Consider the following 20,344-nt stretch of genomic DNA (forward strand, 5'->3'; position numbering starts at 1 on the left):
TAGATGGCCTGAGATAAATTAGGGTAAGAAGCATAAACACAAGCAGAAATCTTTCAGCCAATGTAACTACATTGTAATGCTATATAATATGTAAGATGCTCAAACCTGGCCGTTAGTTTGGACTTAACCAGCTGCCTAATTGCAACATTGAATGTATACTGTGAGGCAAATACCCCTAAATTCTCACTGAAATCGACATATCATTAAATAGAAATGACCCTTCACCTTATGTTCATTTGTAGCTCTTATTTCATAGACCATTGTGTTTTCATATTACGTGACCCTTACTGTGTGAAATATTTCATGATGGAACTTCCAAAATCATACTTTTACAAAAAATTTGTTTCTTTGAATGTCAAAGATTTTTCAAACATCAACTGTAAAAGCATATGTTTGCTCTCTTTTTCTGCAGAGGAAAAGAGGCTCTGTTCAACATTGCGATATCTTGAATGCCCAGGATGTGCAACAACTGGAATTTGTGTAGAATATAATAGACAGAAAGTAGCAAGTTCACTATCAGGTAAGATAATTCCAAGAGAACTGCTTGGAAAAACATCCTGTGAATAATTAAGATGTGCAGCACAAATACGTGATTAATATTATGACAGAGCTCTGTCATTGAGTTTCATTTGGAGTAGCCTGGCTGCATTTCATAGACAACATGGTAATGACCCTCACCTGCAATCAAACAACTGAAGACATTCACTTCTGAAGAAGAATCGCAGTGAATTTTAATGTTGATCTGTTTCTTTCTTCTCAGGTGCTGCCAGAGCTACTAAGTTTCTCCAACACTTTCAGTTTTTAGTTTAGTTTTCCAGCAGTTTGGTTTAGTTTCTATGTAAGAGAGGATACTTTACTATAGAATCATTAAAATGAACATTAATCTGTTTATCTCTAGTCATATATAAAGTGGATAATAAACATTTTTGATCTAAAACTTCTGCAAATCTGCAATTAGCAAACACGCATTTCTGTTGACTCATTGTGGGAACACTCAGTTTAATCTAAAGAGTGATTTACTTCTATCTAGGCTGGTATATTGAGAATTGTCAATATGGCTTCCCAGTAAATATTCCTAGTGGAAGTGCATCTTAATTTCCATCAGCTTTCTGAGCAGCAGCATAACCTTTTTGACCTTTCTTTCATGTTATTCCTTTTGAAAGTCGGTCCACTATTCTAGTTGAATATTATGAAATGTTTGACAGCTTTTCTGCTTCAGTACATAAATTTATTTAGAATCATTGAAAATGTAAGAGCCGCAGTAGGCCTTTGATCCTTGAGTTTAGTCTGCTATTTAATTAGGTTAACACAAATGCGAACTCCAACCTTGTATGCTGTCATCAAGATCTACAACACAGAAAAAGGCCCTTTGGCCCATTAAGACTGCGCTGATAAAAAAACAACCACCTAACCATTCCAATCCCACTCTCCAGCACTTGAATCCATAGCCTTGTATGCCTTGGCATCAGAAGTGCACATCTAAATATTTCTTAAATGTCATGAAGATTTCTGCATCTACACCCCTTACAGGCAGCGAGCTCCAAATTCCTCCCATCCTTTGGGTGGAAAAGCTTTTAATCACATTTCCTCTAAACCTCCTGTCACTAAACCTTAAATCTATGCCTCCAGTCACTTGATCCTTCCATCAAGGGGAAATATTTCTTCCTGTCTTCCCCATCTTTCCCATAATTTTATAATCTCTAAGGTTTTGGACTAGATTTGTAGCTCGGGTTGTGGGTGTTGATCAACAGCCTTACAGCTGTTTTATTCTGCTGTTTTGTGGGCTTGTGGGTTGCTGATGGGTTGTTTTGTATCTCACACTGAGTGGTTCCTGGGTTTGAAAACCAGGCGGGAAAACACACCGATGCTTCATTGGAGGCTGCACTGACTATGTTACCCAGCACTGTAATGAAATGTCTGTGGAACAACAAACCAGCTCGGTGAGCCAACCAACCAACCAACCAATAATTTTATAATCTCGATTTCCTCTGCTCAGAGGAAAACAACCCTAGCCTGTGCAATCTCTCTTCATAACTGAAACTCTCCAGCTAAGGCAACATCCTGGTAAATCTGCTCTGCACCCTCTCCAGTGCTATCTCATTCCCTCTTACAATGTAGATTCCAGAACTGCATACAATACTCTAGCTGTGGCCTGACTAACATTAAATATAGTCCCAGCATAATTATCTGCTCTTAAATTCTGCCTCAACTAATAAAGGTAAGTATACCATACCCCTTCTTAACCACTTTATCCACCTGCGCTGATACTTTAAGGGACTGGTGTACATGTCACCGAGATCTCTCTGATTCTCAATGCTTCCTAGGGTCTCAGCTATTAGAGTGAATGATCAAAGTCTTCAAGAATTTGATAGGATAAAACAGCCTATATGAAGATAAATTATTTCCACTAGTTAGGAATTCTAAACTAGAGGGCATAGTCTGAGAATTATAACCAGGTGGTTCAGGAGAGATGTTAGGAAGGCTTGTGGGTTGCAGATGGGTTGTTTTGTATCTCACACTGAGTGGTATTACCTGGTTCCTGGGTTTGAAAACCAGGCGGGAAAACACACCGATGCTTCATCGGAGGCTGCACTGACGATGTTACCACTGAGTGGTAATACCTGTATGCACAAAATGTGGCTGACGTCTGGAACCCTCTTCCACAAATGTTGATGTTAGATCAGTTGTTAATTGTGTATCTGAGATAGATCAATTTCTGTTAAGCAAAGGTATCTAAGGAGATGGGCGAAAGGCGAGTAGAAAGAGTTAGGACACAAGTTAGCCATGATCTCAATGAATGGTGAAACAGGCTCAAGGAGCTGAATGGCCTACTCCTGGCTGCTACGTTTCTGTCATTTCCTTGCTTATGTTGTCCAACCCAAGTGCTTCACTTTACAATTATCCAAAGTGAGTTTCTTTTACCACTTATCAGCTCATCTGACCAGCCCATGTACATCTTCCTGTAACCTAATGACATCTTCCTCTCTACTTACCAATTTTCATCTCACCTGCAAACTTACTGATCAACTCTCCTACATTCAAGTCTAAATCATTTATATAAAGCACAAACTGCAAGGGCTTTACGTGTTAGGGATCCTACTGGACAGAAAAATGCCCCAAGTCATCACCCTTTGCTTCCTGCCACTCAGTCAATTCTGGATCCAATTTGCCAAAGTACCTTGGATCCCATGGGCTTTTACCTTTGCTTTCAGTCTTCCATTTGAAACTTTGTCAAAAATCTGACTGAAGTCTTATAGATGAGCATTGCCCTCATCTATAAACCTGGTTACCTCTTCAAAAGGTTCAATCAAGTTGGGCAGATATGTCCTCCCTTAAAAAAGCCATGCTGACTGTTCTTAATTAATCCCTGCCTCTACAAATGCAGATTAATTCTGTTCCTAAGAATTGCTTCCAGGGGAGTTTTATCGACTTTTAAGCCTACCGGGCCACTCTGAATCTCCTCTCTCTGTCTCTATGCTAATTTCTTTCATTGTATCACAGACCTTCTCCCTGATGTCCACCCATAATGTCCCTCTCACTGGTGAACACTGCCACAAAGTATCCATTTAGAATCTTACTTACACCGTCTGGCTCCTTACAATAACTTACCATCGTGGACCATAATGGGCCCTACTCTTGCCCCGTTGTCCTTTTACCCTTAATTTACCTGTAAAACAAATTAGGATGTTCCTTTATTTCACCTAATCAGTATCTTTTCATGACCCCTTTTAGCTGTCCTATTGGAGGGGGCGCAATAGCCTCGTGGTATTATCATGGGACTGTTAATCCTGAGACCCAGATAATATCCTGGAGACCCGGGTTCCAATCCCGCCACGGCAGATGGTGGAATTTAAATTCAATAACTATCTGGAATTGAGGATCTAATGATGACCATTGATGATTGTCAGGAAAAAAAATTATCTGGTTCACTAATGTCCTTTAGGGAAGGAAACTGCCATCCTTACCTTGTCTGGCCTGCATGTGATTCCAGACCCACAGCAATGTGGTTGACTCTTAACTGCCCTCTGGGAAATTAGGGATGGGCAATAAATTCTGCACTAGCTAGTGACACCCTCACATCCCATGAATGAATAAAGAAAAAAGAAATTCAAATTCCCTCTTGCACATTCTATACCCCGCTAGGGCTGTGCTGTTTTCAGTCCTCAGTACATGTCATTAATCTCCTTTTTTTCACATAATCCAATGCTCCATATCCCTCAATACCCAGGATCCTTAGGCAAAGATGGCCCTGCCTTTTTTTTTGTTGAAACACATTGGCCCTGTGGTCTCCATATTTCCTTCTTGAATGTATCGTGCAGTTCTAAGACATATCTGCTCCCAGACTACTCTGGTCAAATCAGACCTGACCTGATTAAAATCAGCATTTCCTCAATGTTGAACTTTGATTTCAGGCCCACTCTTGCCCTTTCTCTAAACAATATTGAATCTAACAGAGTTTTAATCGCAGTCTGCAAAATGTCTGCCTTTTGCACCAAACATTTATCTGCTTGAAAGTTCCCATTGTTCCCAATTTTCTTGAAGGAGTAACGTCCAGATTTCCACCAGCTTTCATGTGAAATGGTTGTTCCACATTGTCTACCCAAATAGAATGTATCCATTTTCAGGATGATGTGTTCTTGTTTTTGCTTCTCGCTGCCAGAAGAAATAGTATTCACCCTATTAAATCCTTTCAGCATTTTCAACCACATTATTATTATTGATTCATCACCACTGAGCATTGCTGGCCAAGGCCGCGATTTACTGGTCAAACCTTGAGAAGGTGGACAAGGTCAGAAATCACATGACACCAGGTTATAGTCCAACAGGTATCGTGTAATTTCTGATGTTGTCCAGCCCAGTCCAACGCTGGCACCTCCACCACTTGAGAAGATGGTAATGGTCTGCCTTATTGAATACAAGTGAGTAGCCTGCTCGGGTACAGGGCACTTAGGAGCTAATCACTTGCAACTCCAGAGTCAGATACAAGTTAATCTGCGTAAGGACAGCATTTTTACTTCGCTAAAAATGCATCAGTGAAACCAGTTGGGATATTACACAATGCAGTCATTTCAGGATCATCATGACTGGTTTTTCATTCCATAGGTAACTTGATTTATTGAATTTAACTTCTCCATCTGCTAGAATGGCATTGAAACTCGTGTCAGTAGATCATTAGTCCATGAGTCTGAAATACTCATGCAGCAAAATGTTACTATATCTCTTGTTATTGTATATTATAATTAATTTGCCCTTCAATCTGCTGTACAAAATAGCAATGCAAACTAATTTATGCCATGTCCTCATAATTTAATCTCCTTAATCCCACTATTATTCCACTGAAGCTGGGCTGCAGTCACTTTCTGTATACATTTCTTTCCCAAGGCTTTTGGAAAGAGTACTGTTTTAAGAATGCAAAAATATTTACATAATTCTATTCAGCCCATTGAAACAACACTGTCTTTCAGTAGCATCCCAGGTTTACTTCCACACCAGTTCCACCTTCCCACCATATCTTTTTTTCAATTCCTTGTTCAAAAAGCTATTTATCTTATTCCTGCATATACTTGTTGACTAAACATTGAGAACCATCTAGGGTATATAATTCCAAAGTTTCACAATTCATAAGAGATTTCTCCACATCTCAGCCTTCATCAACTGCTCCTTTATCCCAAGTTTCCAACTCCAAATAGACGGTGCAGGGAGGATAACGAGACTTTTTGTATTTATCTGTCAATACCGGCACAGAATATATACATTTCAACAAGGTAACCCTCGTTTTTACCCAACTCCAAAGTATATATGACCTTTCTACCTGATAATAAATTGACTTCATTTTGACACATTTATATTGCAAAATGTAAGAAGAGTGAGCTTGTAGGAAGTGAAAGCTAGACAGGGGCAATCTTTGACAGAATGTGTAATATCTTCATAAATTCTGCATATTCAACAGTTAATTGGTGCAAAATGAGGTCATTTGTCCCATCTTGTCTGCACTAGCTCTCCAAATGAGCATTTTGCTTCCAGCAATTCTTCCGTCTTCTCCATAGAAACCTGCACATTATTCCTTCTCAAATAACCAGTCCCTTCCATTGTAAATGCATCAATTGAATATGACTGTAACACTCTGTCAGACATTGCATTCCAGATCCTCATTAAATCACAACATGATAAAGCTTTTTGTCACATTTTTTTTGTTACCATGACTAATTATTGATTCATCGTGTGAAATCTGTGACCACTTGTTCTCATGCCTTTCTTCCTATTTACTCTGACCAACCTCCTTAATTTTTTTTTCCTTAAATATTTGCTTACCTAACTAACATAGATCCATATAAGGGTATCTGGATAATATACAAGGAAGAATGGAAGAGATGGATATGGTGAAAAGGAGAGATACAGAGGGAGTGCAAAGGAGCATGTGTGGAACAGCACCATTGGTACAAACCAGATGGGCCAAATGACCTGTTTCACTGCTGTATGTTTGGGTAGAATTCTGTGTAGTTGAGCAAATGAATGTAGGTCTGCCTACAGTTTCTGTTTCATCAGTATTGCATCATTTTGTAAATATTGTTCTTTGATAGATGACTTCACACAAAGCATTACTTTATCTTCACAACTCTGAATATTTCGTTTCTCTGTGATCTGTCTGTAACCATTTTGCTTTGATACTTTAGATCCCAGCAGTCTGAGTTTAGTAGCTCAGAGTGGAATTGAAAATGCTTTGTTTCAAGTGCAGAAAATTCAAAAAACACGGAAGAATATTCTGAAGTTTGCCATCATGGAATCAACTGATGCTGTTGTGAATGTAAATTATAGCAATGAACAAAGCAGTATACAATATAATAATCCAATGATTGGAGATTATTGTTTAACTTTTTCCACAGATAATTCTGTAAGTAGAAAGCTTTATGTTTCTCTTTATGCAAACTCATACCTTAAAACAAAGCAAAACAAGGCAGTTCGGAAAATAGCTGAGCTATATTAATGGGGTAATAATGATTCTACTTGATGACTGCTGTTCCATTGATCTGATCGATGTGCTTTGGCTCATTATAATTTTAAATGCTTTATGGCTGTATGCAGAGTGAAGTTCAATACTAAGTAGAAGAGATTTACCAAAAATTAAAGGCTATTGAATTAATAGCAGAAATAGCAATTTTGTAAGTAACTACAATATATTAAAATAATCATACAAATAATGATATCAAAAAAATCTGATGATGAAAGGTAATCAACCAAGAGCATTATCTTTTTTCTCACCACAGATGCTCCCTGATTTTACTTTCTTTTAGCCTTTTTTGTTCTTATTTCTGACTTCCAATATCTACAATATTTTGATATTATAAATATATTAAAATCTTTGTTGTGCAATTACAGGTCACTTATCAATGCATCATTGATGTTTCTCTAGAATGTACCCCATTCCTCCTTATCTCTGTAATACTTTCAAAAATAATAAAATACATTGAGTAAATGCAATAATAAGAAGTAATCTCATGTCCCAAGCTGCCAAACAGGAACATTATAAAGTAAAATTTGACACTAAGGCATGTAAAACACTATGAAGCCAAATGGTCAAAAACTTAGCTAAAGAGGTAGGTCTTAAAGAACATCCTAAAGGTAAGAGAATTAACGAGACCAAGACGGGATGGAAAAGTATTACAGAGCTTAAAATCTAAGTGGTTAAAGGTATAAAAACAGAGAAGATAGGAGCAGAAGGAGGCCATTTGGCCCTTCAAGCCTGCTGTGCCATTCTTCACAATCATGGCTGATCATCCAACTCAGTAACCTAATCCTGCTTTCTCCCCATAACCTCTGGTTCCATTCGCCCCAAGTGCTATATCTAGTCACCTTTTGAATACATTCAATGTTTTGGCACCAAGTACTTCCTGTGGTAATGAATTTGACAGACTCACCACTCTTTGAATAAAAAAAGTCTTCTCATCTCTGTCCTAAATGGTCTACCCTAAATCCTTAGACTGTGATCCCTGGTTCTACACCTACCATCGGGAACATCCTCCCTGCAACTATCCCATTAGAATTTTATAAGTTTCCATGAAATCCCCTCTCAGTCATCTGAAGTCCAGCAAAAACAATCCTAACTCAGTTAATCTTTCCTCATATGCCAGTCCTACCATCCCTGGAATCAGCCTGGTAAACTTTTGCTGCACTCCCTTGAGAGCCACCAATACTGAAACAATTCAGATCCGAAATGCTCAAAGAGGCCAGAATTAGTTTTATGCAGATACCCTGAGGGTTGTGGTGTTGAACGATCTCACGGAGCTGGAATGGGGAATGGATTTGAGAACAAGAATGAAAATGTTATGGCCAAGATATTGACTGGGAGCCTGTGAACACAGGGTTTATGGATGAGCAGGATTAGATGAAACTTGTAAAACTGTTCTCCCAACTCTGGGCTCATTTATAATTAATTAAATTTCGCATTGGAAACAGATCAAACTGTCCTTACTTTTCTGATTTTCTTTCTCAAGTGCTCCATTTGATGGCACTGATAAGCTATTCATTTAATTTCCACTAGTGGTTAAATAAGCCCACTCTCTTACCTACTTGTACTTTCATTCCAGAATCTGACCTAAACCTGTTTGGGTAAAACTGAGGATGGGCAGCACGGTAGCTCTTTGGCTAGCACCGCTAACTCACAGTGCCAAGGACCTGGCTTCAATTCCAGCCCCAGGCAACTGTCTGTGTGGAGTTTGCACATTCTCCCCTTATCTGTGCGGCTTTGTTCCGGTTTCCTCCCGCAGTCCAAAGGCTTAGTAGATTGGGCATGGGAAATGCCTGGTTACAGGAATAGGGTGGGATGCTCTTTAGAAGGTTAGTATGGGATGAATGTCCTGTTTCCACACTGCAGAGATTCTATAACTTACAACTCAGTATTAATTACTGCACCATGGATAACATAAAAATGTTAGTCCATTGCTCTCTTCAACTTAAATAGTATTCAGACACTGATGATCACTCTGAGAAATCTATGCCATCTGTGTTGGTAACCAACTCCATCCACGGTTATCCTTGCCAGTCTTTCTCTCTATTCCTAAATGTATATTTCTAGTAGCATAAAAAGCACGCCCATGGTATTGACTGATTCACACCCCTGCCCACCTTTCCCAGAGTACCATTTTTTTAAAATCAGGTCCATATCCTGGATTTACAAAAAAACCTCTAACATTCAGACATTTTTGATGAGTGTCAATTCTGGGCTTTTCAGCATCATCCGGTGGATGAAGAGTTTTACTGTAACAGAATTGAGGTTAACATTTTCAAACATTGCTAGAGACCAATATAGAAGTAGTGGAACCACAGCCTTTATTTTGTTAACAGCTTGGCCACAGGAGTTCAATGATCAAGACAGTCTCTTGAAATTAGACAAACACATACCATTGCACCAGATAATCCTTGGTTAAAGTAAATCATAGATCATAGATCATTGAATCCCTACAGTGTGGAAACAGGCTCTTCAGCCCAACGAGTGCACACCGAATCTCAGAGCATCCCACCCAGACCCATCTCCCTATAATCAACTGAATCTACACGTCCTTAAACACTACAGGCAATTTAGCATGGCCAATCCACCTAGTCTGCACATCTATGGGAAGAAACCGGAGCATCTGAAGGAAATCCATGCAGAAATGTTTTTGAAGTCAATCAATTGTACCTGTGCCAAAAATGTTGCTTTGGTTTCCAGATTAGCTTAAAGGTTCACTTAAAAAGTGTTGTTGGTTTCTGGTTTACAAAATGTGGCCAATTTTGACGACAGTCAACTCGCAAACTGACTTTGCTCCCTTTCATTTAGATATGCTTTTCTTGAAAGATTAGCTACACATCTAAATCAGTTGATTTGTTTACATTTCTGAACCACAAAAACCAAAGACAACATTAGTTTTCAGGCTGAAATGAACATTTTGTGAGTTAAGCATATTTTTCAGTTTACCATCGGCAATGTCAGAGGAGATCCATAACAATAAAGTTTGCTGATCATGCAATCCCAACAAGGAGTGGCTTGATTGTCAGCATTCAAGGAAATTGAACCAACTAAAACAAGTTTCCCAAAAATAAACAAAGATGGCTGTATACATTTCAGAATATGCACAAGCTTTAAAAGAAACAAGGTGGCGACAGACAACACGACCAAGTTACACGATGGAATTGCCATGTTGACATTGTACAATTTAATGAGTGGAGTTTGCAGTTAGGTTTAGCAGTGAGGAAACATTTGATTATGAACTGTAAATTGTCAAAGGTGGAAACCACCACTAAAATGCCGTCTGTCCCATTACGAAACAGTAGCACAGAATAAGTTCAAGCCTGTAAATCCAGTAAAATTTTCAGACAATCATAAACCCCGACTGGCTTTAGACAAATTCAACATGAAGGAGGATTAGTTAACTAGCTTGGTATTATGAATCTAGTTTATTATCATTGAAAATGTAGCTGAAAACAAGAGAAGTCTATCAAAGCCTAGGACACATAAAGAACAGAATGGCATGGAAGGAGTCTAAATGAACAAACCTAGAAACAGAACTAGGAAGAGGCTAGCTTGCAATGTCTCAGAATTATGGTGCATGTGATCAGCACTGTTGATTAAGTTGAATCATTCATTCTGATGGAAACTGCAGACAATGGTTAAATTCATGCCTCAAGCCCAATTTGGTTAGAATCCGGGTCTGCAACTTGAATCTCTTGTTCTACCAGCAGCTCTGAGAAGGGTTCTCCTTGGGCATTATCTGTAGTACTGTTGCAAGAGAGATAAAGAACTACATGTTGCATTTGGGTGCATTTGTGGGAGAGTTCATCACTCAAATGAAATGTTAATTCAACACTTTTCTACTTTCCAATGTAGACATAAAAGATCCATTGACGCCGTTCGAAAAGAATAAGGAAATTTTCTGGCTCCATATCAATATTTCTTCTTTATCCATTATCACAAAAGCAGAGGAATGAAAGGAAAATTACTGTGGATGCTGGAAATCTGAAACAAACACAGAGAACACTGGAGAAACTCAGCAGGAGTTGAAACCTGACTTTAATTCTGTTTCTCTCTCCACAGGTGTTGCCAGACCTGCTAAGTTTCTTCTACATTCTCTGTGTTTGTTACAATAAAACAAATTATCTGTTAGCTCTTTTACTTCTATTTTTAAAACCTCACTAAATTGAATCATAATTACCTAGAAAACATTACAGACTATGTAACTAATTGACTGTAAAAGACTTTGGGAAAGACTTAAAACATACGATAAAATTCGAATAAAAAAGCAAAATGCTAGAAAAACTCAGATCAGGCAGCATTTGTAAAGGAAATCCAAGTGATGGTTTTGTGTTGACAATACTTCATCAGACCCTGTTTATCTCCCAGATACTGCCTGATTTGCTGAATATTCCCAGCTCTTTTTTGTTTTTATTTCAGATTTTCCAGCATCCAAACTATTTAGCTTTTGTACTGTACAGTGAAATCCACATTCCATTGCTTTTACAGCCTGTGCACATCTCTCTTTACTATGTACTTGTTAGTGTGTGTTTGCATGTATACAAGGGATCTTCTTAACATGTTGATTTGTTGCGGTTGTGTTGCAGATCACTTTTAACGTCACATTCAGCAGGACTTTCAGAATTACTTTTAAGAAGTTGACATAAAATTTGGAAAACTGGAAAGGTAACAGATGTAATTACATTATCATACTATTCTGTTCTTTTGTAAACAGCTACTTTGAATCTTGCATTCAGCTATTACAGATGATATGCAGGGATATACTCTTATCAGAATTCAGCAAAATCTCTCTCCAAGCACAAAGTCATCTTAGCAATTTACCTATCATACCATTACAATGTTTTTTCTTTCTAATTATAGTCCACAGTCATTGATTTCATGTGTACATCACATAAAAGGTAACATTGCCATAGTGCTACTGGACCATAGGGCTGTTCTCTTAAAGCAATGACTGTTGGTGTTTTAACCTGTGGGCCACCTCACCTCAGGTGAAGGGAGAGCTAGTGCGGGAATTGAACACACACTGTTAGCGTCTCTCCACGCCACAAACCAGCTGTCCAACCGTCTGATGCCCTGTTGGGGTCTTGCGTGTTCGAGGTTAGCGCAGAATTTTCCACCACACTCCTGAAGTGTCTTGTGGTAGAGAGGGTAGACAAGAGATTAGCCACTCTCTGCAAAATTATAGCAAGGTGACAGTACAGATAGAGATAATTCAGCCCATCAAGTCCAGTCTAGCACTCTGGAAGAAAACATTAACTAGTCCCACATGTCTGCCCTTTCCCGTATTCCTCCAATTTTTACCGCCTTCCACTGTTCATCTAATTTCCTTTTGAAAGCCATGGTTGAGTCTACCTCCAACAATGTTTCAGGCAGAACATTTGTAACTGCATAAAAGGCAATTTGTTATGTCATCTTTAGTTGATCACCAATCACTTTAAATTTGAGTTATCTGTACCTTTCAGCCTTTGGAAACAGTTTCTCTCTATATCTAACCCCCTTGAACTTTTGAACACTTCCAACAGGTGTCCTCTCAGTCTTCATTCTCTAAGAAGACTAATGTCAGTTTGACCAGTTTATTGCTGGACCCTTACGTTCCTCATTACTGGAACCATTTTTGTAAATCTTTTCTGCACCCTTTCTACTGTTGCACATCCTTCCTGAAGTGTGGTACCCAAATTTGCACATACTTTTCTAGTTTAGGCAGAACCAGTTTTTTTTTTGAAAATGCAGGTTCATCACAGATTCTTTGCTTTTGCACTCTATGCCACTATTTGTTAATTACAGGATCTGTAGGTCGTTTGAATCACTTTCACAAGTTGCCCTGCCATTTTCAATGATTTGTGTACATAAACACCAGGTCCCCTCTTATTATTTGGACTATAATCTGGTGTTGTGCAACTTCATTATTTGGAGATCCTGCTCCTAAACTTACATTGGACTTCAGTCACATGCTTCTGATCATGTGTAGGGAGGGATACAATGAAATTGAAAGATTTTCTGGTCAAATTGCTCTTGGCCCTAGCTAATGTGACCAATAACAGATCTAGGCAGTGGGCTCAGGAGGTGATTGCCCAGCTTGCCTGCCTAAAGTTGATGTTTTATTTGAGGTCTTTTTAGTCACAGAGCTCTTTAAGTGTCTGTCAGTTAAAGTGCCCATTTGCTTGTCATTTACTCGAAAAAAGTATAACTCCAAGCCCTCATGCTCCTGCACCCCATTTAGAATTGCACACTTTATTGTTTATTTTACCAAAATGTATTGCTTAGCACTTCACCATTCTGCTCCTTGTCCATTGCTCTGTCTGTGCCTTCTTGAACTCAATCACTTTGTAATTCCTAAAACTTCTGAAGTTTTGCATTATTGCCAAATTTCAAAAGAAAGCTCTGCCAATGAAATTGGTCCTAGGACATTCCCGTGGGGTATCATTGCATGCCTCCTTCAAGTCAGAATAAGAAATATTCACCTTTAATATGTTCCTTACCAACTAGCCAATTTCATATCTCTGCTGCCATTATCCCATTTAATCCATGACCTTCAACCTTGGTGTCAAGCCAATTATGTGGAACTGTATCAAATTCCTTCTGGAAGTCCATATGCATCATATAAATTCCATTAATCTGAAAGCCAGGTGACTTCTTGACATCAGAACTTATCTGTCCATTTCCAAAGAATCCTCAACTTCATCATCCACCTTATGTGATGTTATGTTTGCACACAATAAATCAGCCCTGACCTGGGAGAAGTGTGTTGCTGTTGAGGCAGAATGTTGGGGAGGAGCTCTTACACATTACAGGTGGAGAATCCAGCCACATAAGATACTGAATTTTGTCAAGCACAGAAGGAGCGGACTACACATAAAAACCTGTAGAGCAACATTCTTTACTCTTAAAAGTTCTGTGTGAGTTTAAATTTGAAGTTGAGTTATTTCATGAAATATTGAAGCAGTTTTGGGAAATGTAATTGTGTATTTCTAATTGCCTAAGTATCACCTCCCTTAAACATATTTGTTATTAAATGTTGTATATTTATAACAAATTCTTAATTTGTTGTTATTTATTTCAATAACAGGCATAAGATGTGGCAGTACAAGTTTTGAGAAATAGCAACTAACTGCTTTCAAAGAATGAAAGATTCAATTTCTGAATGAGTGACGTTTAAAGGATAGCTATTCTGGAATATTACTTCCTTGGTTCCAGAGCTAATTTAAACATTTAATCCAATTAAACAAAAACATGTTGCAAATATTTTTTTAAAAATAAACAAATAATTTGAATATCTTGAGATTGTTTCAGTGATTTATTTTATTTTAAAATCTTTGTAAGTCATGAAAATTGTTATCTCCGAGGCATCATGATATGTCTATGAGGTGGCAACGACTGTCCTTGAATTCAGAGGAGCATTTAAGCAAGAATGGTATTGAGGAGAAACAGTGAAACTTGCATCAATGAGAATTAGGAGGAAAATGCTCTGCTGGTTGGAGTCGCACTTAACACAAAAGAAGATGGTCATGGTTGACACGAAGGCTGATTATTATCTGAATGTAATAGATTGGGAAAGGGCAGATACAATGAGACCTTGGTGTCTTTTTACACCATTTGTTGGAAGTAAGCAAGCAGATGCAGCAGATGACAAAAAAGACGAATGGTATGTTGGCCTTCATAGGAAGACGATTTGACTGCAGGAGCAGTGATGTCTTGCTGCAATCTGCTCGGCATTGATGAAACCACACCCGGAATACTGTGTGCAGTTTTCATCTCCTTATCTGAAGAAGAGTATTCTAGCTACGGAGGCAATGCAACGACAGTTTACCAGGCTGATTCTTGAGATGGCAAGATTACCATATAAAGAGAAATTTGATCTTTTAGGAGAATATTCTCTGGAATTTAGAAGACTAGGTGGGCCGGTGGGGCGGAAGTGGTGGTGGTATACGTCTCAGAGAAATCTGTAGAACTCTAACAGGACTAGACAGGGTAAATGCAGGAAAGATGTTTGTGGTGTGACTGAGGAGTCCAGTTTAAGGATAAATCATTTAGGACTGAGATGAGGAGAAGTTTCTTAACTCAAAGAACGGTGAGCCTGTGGAATTCTCTGCTACCTGAAAGTGGTCAATGCCAAAACATTTCGAAGGTTTTAGATATCGTTCTTAGGGCCAGAGGGATCAAAAGGGTATGGGGAAATATAAGATACTGATTTGGATGATCAGCCATGATCATATAGAATAGCAGAGCAGATTTGAAGGGCTGAGTGGTCTACTCCTGCTCCTATTTTCTGTGTCTACATGCTGATAGAGGTTAATCATCTCAACTCCAGAATGTTACTATAGGGGTTCCTCAGGGTGGTGTCCTCAGCCCAACCATCTTCAGCTGCTTCATCAATGACCTTCCCTCCATCATAAGGTCAGAAATGGGGAGATCCACTGATAATTGAACAATGTTTAGCATTATTTGTGACCCCTCAGAAACTGAAGCAGCTTGTCTCCTTATGCAGCAAGACTCAACAACATCCAGATTTGAACTGAGAAGTGTCAATTGACACTTGCATCACATGAGTGCCAAGTAATGAATATCACCAACAAATGGGAATCTACTCATTGTCCTTTTAGCCTTAAAATGGCATTAACATCATTGAATCCACCACTATCAATATCCTGAGGGTTGCCAATGACCAGAAACTGAACTAGACCAGACATATAAATACTGTGGCTGCAAGAGGCTAGGTGGATTAGCTATAGTAAATTGCCAGTAGTGTTCAAGGATGTATAAATTATGTGGGGTTTAGAGGGATGGGTATGGGTGGAACGCTCTGAGGGTTGGTGTGGACTTGTTGAGTCGAAGGGCCTTTTTCCACACTATAGCGATTCTATGAATCTGTGAAGAGCATGTCAGAAGCTAATACTTCAGTGATGAGTAACTACTATCATTCCTCCGACGCTTGTTCACTATCTACAAGAGTGAGGTCAGAGATGTGATGGAATACTCCTTGCTTGCCTGGATGAGTACAGTGCAGACACAGTCTAGAGGCTTGAAACCATCCAGGTCAAAGCAATGCATTTGATTGGCACCACACCCATAAACTTCAACAATCACTCCCTTCACTACCAAATCTTGGTGGCAGCAGTGTGTATCATCTACAAGGTGCAATGTAGTAAGTCAAAGCTCCCCCTGACAGCATGTTCCTTCTATCTCCTCAAAATTCAATGGAAACGGATGCATGCGAATGCAAAAACCTGTCAGTTCCCTTTCACTTCATATGTCATCTTGATTTGGAATTATGTCACCATTCCTTCATTGTGGCTGGGTCAAAAACCTAAAGCTCCTTTCTTAGGAGCTTACACACTAAGGACTATGGTGATACAAGAAGGTGACTTAACAGGCCTTCTCCACTGCAGTTAAGAATGGCCAATAAATGCTGGCCTAACCAACAACACCCAAATCCCATAACAAAACAAAATTAATTGGTCAAATCTCTTTCTTAGTCACATTTCCTGTATCTGTGCAGCATTATTGCCTCCTTTAGAAGTCTGTGATTAGTATGTCATATGACCACTTCTTCATACCTGCATTAGATGATCTAATGATCCATTGAAATGAAGCATAAGAACATTAGTGAGCATAATATTCACAGTAGTGAGATTAGTTTCAACACCGTAGAATATTATTTAGTGCTGCGAGTCTTTTTGCTGATTAAATATATATTGTTACCTATGTAATTTCTAGGAATATTTGATTTTATGGCAGGGCTACAAGAAATAAATACTTTTTAAATTGCAAAAAGTGAATTTTTTTTGTATGTTGCAATCAGACCATTACAATAGTGACGATACTATGGTTTTAAGAGGTGTATTTTGTCCTTTCTTTTCAAGAAAGATTTTAAGCCTAAAGTGCCAAACTGTTTATTTGAGTTTAATAAAGTGAACAGCTCGTGATACCTTTGTTTTTTTTTTAAAAGTTGGAGCAATAGAAGCAGCCTGAATTGGTGGGGTTACACTTCCACAGAACCAGGATTTTCAGTTTTGCTTCTTAGCAGTTGCGGTCTTGAAGGAAGAAGTGAAAACTCTTCTTCCTGTCTGTGTTACAGCTAAAAGCTGTGGTTCTCTCCCTGTTGCTATAATTACATGAGACACAGCTTGTTTTGCTGAATTTGCCTTTGTCATGGGTGTGTTTATGGGATATTACTATATTGGGACAGTTATTGTTTAGTAGCTAAATAATTCATTATTCTATTAAGTTTTCCAATACAGTTGAACTATTACAATTTCTTCTTTATTTTGTTGCATTTAACTATGGAATATGAATAAAGCATTTGTTGCTTCAAGGCTAATCGTTTAACCATTGAATTGCATCCAGAACACAATGCTTTATACTTGCTTTTGATACAAGAGAGTATTAGGATCGAGGATAACGTCTTAATATACTTTAAGGGAGTTTGGACTGGTCCATAAGACAATGCAAGTGCCTAGTTTTTAATAACTCCTACATTGAGGGTTGTGGCTTTGAGAGGATCATTGTCCTATATTGTTTATACACAAGCATATATGACAAAAACTTTTTTCATTGTGGCTGGGCCACAAACCTAAAGCTCCCTTCTTAGCACCGTGAGCACAACTTGGTCTCACCAATGTAGAGGAGGCCACATCAGGAGCAGCTGATACAATAGATCAAGTTGATGGAAGTGCAGGTGTACCTCTGTCTGATATGAAAGGTTTGTTTTTGGCCTTGAATGGAGATGAGGGGGGAGGTGTAGGGGCAGGTGCAGCCCATCCTGTGGTTCCAGGGAAAGGTGATTGGGATGGTGGGGAGTGTGAAGCGGTAAGGGAATCACTGAGAGACCGATCCCTACAAAAGGCTGATAGGGTGGGGAAGGAAATATATCTTTGGTTGTGGGGTCGGATTGTAGGTGGCTGAAGTGGTGGAGAATGATGCATTGGATGCGAAGGTTGGTGGGGTGATATGTGAGGACTAGGGGGATTTTGTTTTTGTTGGGAGAGGCAATGTGAGGGCAGAGGTGTAGAAAACACAAAAGACGCGTTTGAGGGCATTTTCAAACACTAGAGCGGGAAAGTTATGGTCTTTGAAATAAGAGGACATCTGGGATGTGTGAGAGTCGAACGCTCCATCTTCGGAGCAGATGCTGCAGAGGCGGAGGAATTGGGAGTAAGGGATCACCTTCTTGCAGGAAGGTGAATGAGAGGAGGTGCAGTCCAGGTAGCTATGGGAGTTGGTGGGCTTGAAATAGGTGTCAATTCCAAGGTGGTCACCAGAGTTGGAGACAGTGAGGTATCGGAGTTGAACCGGGTGAATTTGAGGTTAGGGTGAATGGTGTTAATAAAGTTGATGAACTGTTCAAGCTCTTTGTGGGAACATAAGGCAGCACTGATACAGTCATCAATGAGTGGAGGAAGAGGTGGGGGATTGTGCCAGTGTAACAGCGGAAGGACTATTCCACGTATCCTACGAAGAGACAGGTATAGCTTGGAGGGTCTAGGCTCGAAACGTCAGCTTTTGTGCTCCTGAGATGCTGTTTGGCCTGCTGTGTTCATCCAGCTTCACACTTTATTATCATAGCTTGGCCCATGTGGGTTCCTATGGCCACCCGCTTTAGTCTGTAGAAAGTGGGAGGAGTTGAAGGAGAAGTTATTAAGGGTAAGGACAAGTTCGGTTAAGCGGATGAAGGTGTCAGTGGAGGGGGACTAGTTGGGCCTGCGGTAGAAGAAGAAACGGAGGGGTTTTAGGCCATTTGCATGGGGAATACAACTGTACATGGATTGGACGTCCACAGTAAAGAAGAGGCACCGGGGCCAGGGGACCAGAAGTCCTGGAGGAGGCAGAGGGCATGGGCAGTGTGTCGAACGTAGGTGGGGAGTTCCTGATCCTGGGGGGAGCAATCGAGTCAAGGTAAGCAGAGAGGAGTTCATTGGGGCAGGAGCATGCTGAGACAATGGGTCGGCCGGGATAGTTAGGTTTGTGGATTTTGGGAACGAGATAGAAACGGGTGGTGCAGGTTTGGGGAACAACAAGGTTGAAGGCTGTGGGTTGAAAGTCACCTGTGGCAATAAGGTTACTAACACCTTTCATTCCAACCTCAAATTCACTCTGACCATCTCTGATACCTCCCTCTTCTTCCTGGATCTCTCTGTTTCCATCTCTGGTGACCGCCTTGTAACCGAGATCTATTTCAAGCCCACCGACTCCCATAGCTACCTAGACTACACCTCCACACCCACCATCCTGCAAGAATGCCATCCCCTACTCCCAATTCCTCCATCTCTGCTGCATCTGCTCCCAAGGTGAAGTGGAACACTCCTGCGCATCCCAGATGCCCTTGTTTTTCAAGGACAGCAACTTTCCCCGTCCGGTGATTGAAAATGCCCTCAAACTCATCTTCTGCATTGCCCACACCCCTGCCCTCACTTCAGCTCCCCACAACAAAAACAAAAACAAAGACAGAATCCCCCTTGTCCTCACATATCACCCCACCAACTGCTGCATCCGACATATCATTCTCCACCAATTCTGCCACCTACAATCCGACTACAGATCCAAAGAGATATTTCCCTCCACACCCCATCTGCCTTTTGTAGGACCACTCTCTCCACAACTCCCTCGTCTGCTCCACACTCCCCACTAACCCCGCCAACCTGGTGCCTTTCCCTGCAACCGCAGGAAGTGCAACACCTGGCACTACACTTCCGCCGTCACCTCCAGTCAAAAACCAAACCTTCAACATCCGACAGAGGTTCGCCTGTACATCCACCAATGTGGTCTCCTGCATCCGCTGCTCCTGATGTGGCCTCCTCTACATCAGTGAGACCAAGCGGAGGCTCAGAGAGCATCTGCACTCTGTATGTGACAAACAACAATGCCTTCCAGTTGTGAACTGTTTCAACTCCCCCTCCAACTCCCTGGGTGACATGTCCATCCTGGGCCTCCTCCAGTGTCACAATGACACCTTCCGCAAACTGGAGGAGCAGCACCTCATATTCCGCCTCAGGAGCCTACAGCCCAATGGTCTAAACATGGATTTTACCAGTATCAGAATCTCCTCAACCCCAGCCTCATTGCATGACTAACCCTCCCTCTCATCCTCACCTCCTTGGCATGACACAACCTGTCCATCTTCTCTCCCACCTATCTGCCACTCCCACCTCACTGACCAATCCCTACTATTGCCTACCTGCACTCATCTATTACCATCCCACCTACCCTCCCCAGCCCCACCTCTCCTCTCCTCTATCTATTTATTTCGGAGCTCCCCTCCTCCTTGCCATTTCTGAAGAAGGGTCCTGACCTGAAGCGTCAACTTTCCTATTCCTGTGATGCTGCCTGGCCTGCTGTGTTGCT

General features: G+C 40.3%; 1 protein-coding gene across 1 annotated transcript in view; it reads left to right on the top strand.

Annotated features, from left to right (window-relative positions):
• LOC125456673 (complement factor H-like) overlaps positions 1 to 14,285 on the top strand; it is a 77,194-nt gene extending 62,909 nt beyond the window's left edge. Inside the window, exons 14-17 of the mRNA XM_048540028.2 lie at positions 413 to 520; positions 6,675 to 6,892; positions 11,593 to 11,671; positions 14,073 to 14,285. Coding sequence (XP_048395985.1) covers positions 413 to 520; positions 6,675 to 6,892; positions 11,593 to 11,652 — 386 coding nt within the window. The 3' untranslated portion in view covers positions 11,653 to 11,671; positions 14,073 to 14,285. The remainder of the gene's footprint in view (positions 1 to 412; positions 521 to 6,674; positions 6,893 to 11,592; positions 11,672 to 14,072) is intronic.
• Positions 14,286 to 20,344: the final 6,059 nt, after the last annotated feature.

The sequence above is a fragment of the Stegostoma tigrinum genome, chromosome 8, assembly GCF_030684315.1.
Source record: "Stegostoma tigrinum isolate sSteTig4 chromosome 8, sSteTig4.hap1, whole genome shotgun sequence".
NCBI classification, from domain to species: Eukaryota; Metazoa; Chordata; class Chondrichthyes; order Orectolobiformes; family Stegostomatidae; genus Stegostoma; species Stegostoma tigrinum.